Source organism: Myotis davidii, unplaced genomic scaffold, assembly GCF_000327345.1.
Source record: "Myotis davidii unplaced genomic scaffold, ASM32734v1 scaffold313, whole genome shotgun sequence".
NCBI classification, from domain to species: domain Eukaryota; kingdom Metazoa; phylum Chordata; class Mammalia; order Chiroptera; family Vespertilionidae; genus Myotis; species Myotis davidii.
Genome location: NW_006286275.1, coordinates 1,958,676 through 1,965,882, shown reverse-complemented (window position 1 = coordinate 1,965,882; position 7,207 = coordinate 1,958,676). Strand labels below are relative to the sequence as shown.

Sequence of the window (7,207 nt, the reverse complement as noted above, 5' to 3'; positions counted from 1 at the left end):
AGTTTAAGTTTAAAAAATTTGGCTCTCAAAAGAAATTTCAGTTGTTGTACTGTTGACATTTGGCTCTGTTGACGAATGAGTTTGCTGACCACTGCCCTATACTTAAGATCAGTTCCAACTTGGTCCACATTTAAAGGGCAAGCTGCATATAGGGGCCCTCTCATAGGGTGGTCACTTCTGTGTGTGGGAAGGAGAAAGATTCACTAGTTACGCCAGTTCTGGAGACATGTGGATAAAACTATCTAGTGCTGTCTCTAAGGACAGGGGTCTCTGTGTCCCTCACTTGGAGAAATCTGAAAGTTCTCGGGAAGAGTGTTTAAAAGCATATGGCCCCAAGGTTGTCTGTAATATGGACTGGAAGGTGAGTTCAAGATATTAAGAAGAGGTGATAATTTAGAAGCTAACAATAAGCACCAAGGTATCTAAGAGAGAAATAGATTGAGTTTCCCATGGTACCACAATGTTAATGAAAAATGTCTCTTAATTTTTGTGATCCTCCACTTGATTCAAATTCACTTGATAACATTACCAACCCTGTCCCTGTTTCCCTTCCCTGGCCACATAGACCAACCCCCTCAGTTTCCCTAAGTTAATCACACCTATTGAAACAGGAATTTTTTTTTGGGGGGGGGGGTGGAAAAGACAGATTCTAGGAAATTTTAGAAATTTTGGAAATTAAAGAGACCATGGAGGAAGCACAGGCTGCAGAACAACAGAAGGGATATTTCCATAGAACAGGGACGCTGAAAAGCAGCAACACGTACATTTCCATAGAATGAGGGAGCTGGAAACAGCAAAAGGTCTATATTTACAAAATACAGTGGGGCCTTGACTTACGAGTTTAATTCGTTCTGTGATGGAGCTCGTAACTCAAATTACTCGTATGTCAAATCTTAAAGTGAATGAGTATTTCCATAGAACAGGGAAGCTGAAAAGCTGCAACAGGTACATTTCCGTAGAATAGGGGAGCTGGAAATAGCAAAAGGTCTACAAAATAAAGGGAAGGAAGCCCTTCATGCAGAAGGAGAAGAAGAAAGCCCAAAGGGAATAGAAAAACAATAAGGAAGGAGCAGGGAGAACCTCACATATCCCAGTGAGGTTCAACCTTTGAGCTCAGGAGTTACTATAGTAACCAGGCCAAGGGAGTAATGACCAATCAGAGGGGATATCAAGGCACCAAGATCTTCAGCCCTTGTAAGCCATAGGGAAAAGGAACTCAATGGGACCCTTTCCCCCTCCCCATGTGGTAGTCTGTTCTGTGGGACTCTTCCCCCTCCTTGTGTGGGAATCTGTACTTGTTCTTTAATAAATTCCCACCTTTGCCATACCATCTTATGTCCTCGGGTTCATTCTTTGACTCCAGTTGACAAAGAATCCGGGTTCCAGTTCAAAAATTCCTTTTCACTCTCTATAAACAGTCTTCCCAGAGGAGAAGGGGTCTTCATCCATTCAACCTCCCTAGCCCAGGCCTTTCCCCAGAAATTGTTACCCACAATAACTCTCTAAACAGAAGGATACTTCCTTTGGAGTTTGAGCTCACACATAGCTAGCTCACTGGTTTGTTTTTCTCTCGCTTCTCAAGGAAAATAGCAAGTCTGCTCCCTAAGGTAGGATTTGGATTCCCTAGGCAGCTTCTGCCCTTCTTTGAAAGCTGCATTTCCGACCCCCAGGAACTGAGCTTATGTGGAGGACCCTTGAGGCCAGAACACTTGTTGCTTTTCAGCAGCTGGATACTCTGCCCAAACTCTTTAAAAGTCAACTAAGTCTGAGTTACCTGCCTTCCACTAAGTGCTATGCATGTGTAATTGCTTGGCCTTCCTGTTATGAATGAAATTCAAGTGAATGTTTCTCTCATAAAATCATCTTAGTGGATTCTCGGATGACAGCTGTTTTCAGTTTCAGCTCTAATTCAGTTTTAGCCCTGAGAGCTTACTATTTTATCTTTCCCCTTACACTGAACCCACTTGTAGGATTATGTCTGGACTAATACTGTTGCATTTCTTCAGAATCCTCATTATTTAATGAATGGCCTTGCAGAGAGAGTTTACTCACTAAGATTTTTATATTTTTAAGTTACACTTTAATTTGATAATCTACCTTTCTCTGTGCCATACACTGATTTTACCTAATTTTTATTTCCTTTTGTCTAATTTGAATATCCATTTTTAGGTAACTGAGAAATGAATAAAAATAAATCCTCAAACTCAAAATTCATTGTGCGGAATGTTCTACACTACATTTTATATTCAATTGAAGAACATCAATTTTTAATTTTAAAGTTGAATAATGAAATCTGTGAAAATAATGTGTCTATGAAAACCATACCCTTGTTTTGAACTGATATTGGTGATCTTAGAGCCTTGAGTGTATGGTGAATTTCAAAAATGGGAAATTTTAATGACTTCCCTGAAAGTTCTTATTATCTATATTATAACATTGGAATAAATATGTGAAAAAGATGACTGGAAAATAATTCGATATAGCCATTGCATGTATTCATATCCAGTGATTTACTAGCGGTGAGTGGCTTAGGCATAGAACAAATAGGCATTTTATTCCCTATTAATCACTTTTACTGGTATCTTTGCTTTATTTTATCTTTTGATCAGTAGTATGCAATAAAGTATAACTTTAACAGCATCTACAGGAAAATGTAATACTCTAAATTGCAAAGTAAAAGAATAAATATACCTTATATTTCCTTATTTGAATTTGAATTTTCATTAAAATAGTAATATATTTTAAGTTCAGCATAAAATTTATTGTTATTTTAAATTTAAGTAGAATTCAGATAAAATCTCATTCTAAACTTATATTTGGCCTGCAGCATATAAAATATTCATATCTAACAATGAAACAGTTATGTAAATGAACATTTTTACATATTCAGTTAGCATATTGCCTAGTCATTAGTCTCCTTTAAAAAGGCAAAGGAGACCTCTTATCTGTGTAAATCTGGCACTAATTGTATCAATATTTTTCAAATGACAAATTAAATTTGATTGGTGTGGTAAATGGTGCATGCCACATTGCTGGTACGGTAGCTTACACATTTATTACATTTTTTCCCCTGTTAATTTTCAAAGGGAATTCAAGGTCATCATGGTGCAAAAGGAGAGGTATGTTTCTTCACCTATTATGCTCCCTCTTCAGTTCTTATTGCTTGGATTTTCACTACTATATAAATCTAGTAATTGGTATTGCAAACAGAAAATGTCTTTTATGTTCTTCAGTGGTTCCTAAATAGTGACTTGCAGGATATGTAGATTCATTCAGTTAGGTATGAAATGTTACGTATTTTTCAATATTATTGGTTCTTCTTTTAGACTGGGTGCTAGATTTTTGCTGCATATTTTTCAATGAATAATATTTTGTGTTTTTGTATTTGTCTGTCTCGCTAGAATTTAAACTCCTTGAAAAATAGGACCGTGTCACATTCATTGTATCTCTGGCACTATTTATTGCCTGCATAATAAACTGAAGAAATAGTAGATGGGGGAATGGATGGATAAACGGCTGTTGAATGTGATATAAAATTTCCCTCCTGATCATTAACAGTGTCTTCCTATATAACATATATATGTTTTATATTTATATCCATATCCTTGAGGATTTTCAAGATGCAGTTATACTTCCTAAAATACTTAAATAGAACTCTTGAGGATTTCTTTTGCTTTTAGAAAGGTGAAAAGGGAGAACCTGGTGTCAGAGGTGCCACTGGACCAAAAGGAGAATCTGGGATGGATGGCCTGATGGGGCCTGTGGGTCCCCAGGGACAACCTGGAGAAACAGGTCCCCGGGGACCTCCAGGAGTGGATGGGAAGCCTGTATGTATCCTATTTTCTTTCAGAGTTTTCATTGCTTTTTACCTGGTATATACATGTTATAACCCCTAATAATTTGATGCAGGGGAGAGAATTTTCAGAACAGTTTATTCGACAAATTTGCACTGATGTATTAAGAGGTAAGTCTCAAACAGAGTTTTTAATAACTGTTTTCAAATTACAAAAGTGAAAGCGATTCTTTGTAGAAATTATAAAAGATATAAGTAGGATAAAGAAGGAATAAAGAACATTTATAAACCCTTGTCTGTTTTTATTCTAGATGAGTATTTTTATAATGAAGATAAAATACTATATACACCCTTTTGTAATATTTTAATAAAGCATTTTTTATTATTTCACCATTAATACAATTTCTGACATGATTATGACAATTTATAAAGATGGATGTGTATAATTTATCAAATTTTTCTTCAGGACACTTTCACTCTTCCCCCCCCCAATTTTAAGCAAATTATACAATAAAGTTGCACAGAGCAATGAGTAATTACATAAATTTCTAGAAGTGAAATTATTGGACAAGAGATATCTGTAAATTTTTAAAAAAATTATTAGAGATATTGTTAATTACCACTCATATTTAAGCGTAAGGGGGTGGGGTTCTTTGTTTTTAAGCCCAGCTACCAGTCTTACTTCAGAGTGGAAGAATTCAAAATTGTGATCGTTGCCAGTCCCAACATGGTTCCCCTGGTGTCCCTGGGCCACCTGGTCCTATAGGCCCAGAAGGTCCCCGAGGATTTCCTGGTTTGCCAGGAAGAGATGGTGTTCCTGGACTAATGGGTGCTCCTGGACGCCCAGGTGCCAGAGGAGTAAAAGGTACTTATGTGTATAAGCAAGTGAACAAGAAAGGTACTTTATTTTTGTATCCATACCCTAAATTCATGTAGTAGAAAATAATTCATCTTTGCTTTCATGGTGACCACAAAATTATGTTAATCCCTTAGTCTTTCAGTAATTTGTCAACTGAGTGGAAGAAAGCTTATTCTATTTTCTTGAAGCAACATTTCCAAGTATAGATAGATAGTCAGAGTTAGGAAGCATGCAGAGTAACACATTAGAAAATGTTGACAATGCACTTAGAAATTTTACTTGAATCTAATAAGATCTTTAAGTAGAAAATCAAAGGTGCCATTTCTTTTATTTCGACTTTGGTAATTTCTGTTATCAAAGATTATTCAATTTTTCTATTATAAAAAAATTATGTTTTGCAACCAAACTTCCTAATAATCCACAACTTCTCTTTGTCTTTGAATGTTTATGTGAAATGTTGCTTGCTAATTCTTCTAATTTAATATCATATGAACAATATAGATGTTTCATTAAAATAATAAGAGAACAAGTATGATTAACAGAAATGATCCCAAATCATTTTCCTTTTTAATATTTAACCCTTATTAAATATTGCTGGACCACTGATAGTTTCAGGAATTTTTGCTCCAAAAATTCTGCTTCTGGTTAGTAATAATAAATAGGTAGCAAACTATTTTTAAAATATGCATTTTTTCTTTCCATTTGTGCATCAAGAGCTTGGAAAGAAACAATCTAGGAGGCAGTGATTTTATAGGAAAAATTAGCTTATTCCAATCTTTGACACTGCAGGCCTCCCAGGAAGAAATGGGGCAAAGGGGAACCAAGGGTTTGGGTACCCTGGAGACCAAGGGCCTCCGGGTCCACCAGGTAAGAACTGGTATATGTTCATAAGTGTTGCTGCATACTTTGCTTTAAGAAAATCTTCACAAACCTATGTCAAATAATTTAAAACTAAAACTCTTAATTCACCCTCTGTGTTATTTAATATTGCCATGCCTCAGTTTCCTCATTTGTAAAATGGTGATGACATGTCATCTGCATCATGACATTACTGGAAGATTAAATGAGTTAATGCATGTAGTGCTTGCGGAACAGAACATGACAATCATAGTTATGGTTTCAATGAATGTGTATTATTATTGTTTTAGATGATGTTATTACCTCCTAAGGCTTTGGGTGGATCAAATAATTTAGTAAGTTTGGACAGCCCACAAATTGAGATATTAGAATGTTAGTGCAAGTGTCTTCATTAGTAGCATGATTGTTATATTAATATAGCTTGGCTTAGTTTTACAAAAATTACTGATTACTTTTGTATGGTCCTTTTTAAAGTGGGAGGTATGTAGAATTAACAAAGTTATACCTCTTTTCACATTAGTGCAAATATGTACAATTTTCAAGGAAATTTTTTCAGTTTAAATATTGTACAAGATGAGCTATATCACCATGAAAAATCAAAATCCTCTGTTCATATGCTGCTAATGTCCCATCTTAGGTCCAGAGGGCCCTCCTGGAATAAGCAAAGAAGGTCCCCCAGGAGACCCCGGTCTCCCTGGCAAAGATGGAGATCATGGAAAACCTGGCGTCCAAGGGCAACCAGGTCCCCCTGGCATCTGCGATCCATCACTATGTTTTAGTGTAATAGTCGGAAGAGATCCATTTAGAAAAGGACCAAACTATTAAGGTCTAATGCCTCATTCAGCGACCTAGGCATGGTGCTTTTCTTCTGTGGTCTTACGCATCTCAGGAAGATAACAACAGTAATCCCTTGAAAAGAAACTAAAGTACCTCGGTGTTTTTATTATTATTTTTCCTTAAGGAAATATATATAAAAGGTCACATATACTGATCTTAAAGGATCCTCAGTAATTTGGAGCCTTTAGATTAGTAACTTTAACCACATCTCAAGGGTTTCTTGTAAGTCCATTTGTTTTCATCAAAGTTGAATATAAAAACCACCATTGCCTGTTAGCCAGTGCATGTCAGTCACTGTGAAATATTTCACACGCAGCCTCCATGCAGCAGGGTATTTGAGTTCCATTTCATGTCTGTGTGAATTTCATGCTTCATATCTCGTAACGCATGCTTCTTCATTAGAAAAAAACATGTTTCTGGTGATTGGAAATAAGATCAGGGCTGATATTCAGCTGGGACCGACCTGATTGCCGTACCGGTCATTTACTCCAGTGTCTGTGCTGATTGGATGGGGCAATGGACTGCTGGTTGCTCAACATCCTGAGTATTACATGTGAATAAGATTAATGTGTTTCTTATTTCACTTGCAAATTTTTTAAGTGCCATTGTACCTGGTCAATATATTCAAAGCGTGCAGAAGTTCAGAAATAGTAAAAAGACTTTCTTCTTCATACTTGCTGGGTAATTGGAATGTTTGTTGTATGCCTTCATGTTCCATTGCACTTATATGTGTACGTTCATATATGTTAACGTTCATTGTAGCAAAGGTAATGGGAATAAATCCTGTGGTTGAAAGGAAACTCCACAGTTCCTAGTATGTCTTGATGTTTTTAGTAGACTTTAAAATATTATGAGTAGTC

At 36.2% G+C, this 7,207-nt stretch overlaps 1 protein-coding gene across 1 annotated transcript in view; it reads left to right on the top strand.

The window, feature by feature from the left end:
• Positions 1 to 6,541, top strand: part of COL21A1 (collagen type XXI alpha 1) — a 108,270-nt gene extending 101,729 nt beyond the window's left edge. The window contains exons 21-26 of the mRNA XM_015560047.1: positions 3,087 to 3,119; positions 3,681 to 3,827; positions 3,910 to 3,964; positions 4,458 to 4,658; positions 5,442 to 5,519; positions 6,148 to 6,541. Coding sequence (XP_015415533.1) covers positions 3,087 to 3,119; positions 3,681 to 3,827; positions 3,910 to 3,964; positions 4,458 to 4,658; positions 5,442 to 5,519; positions 6,148 to 6,335 — 702 coding nt within the window. The 3' untranslated portion in view covers positions 6,336 to 6,541. The remainder of the gene's footprint in view (positions 1 to 3,086; positions 3,120 to 3,680; positions 3,828 to 3,909; positions 3,965 to 4,457; positions 4,659 to 5,441; positions 5,520 to 6,147) is intronic.
• Positions 6,542 to 7,207: the final 666 nt, after the last annotated feature.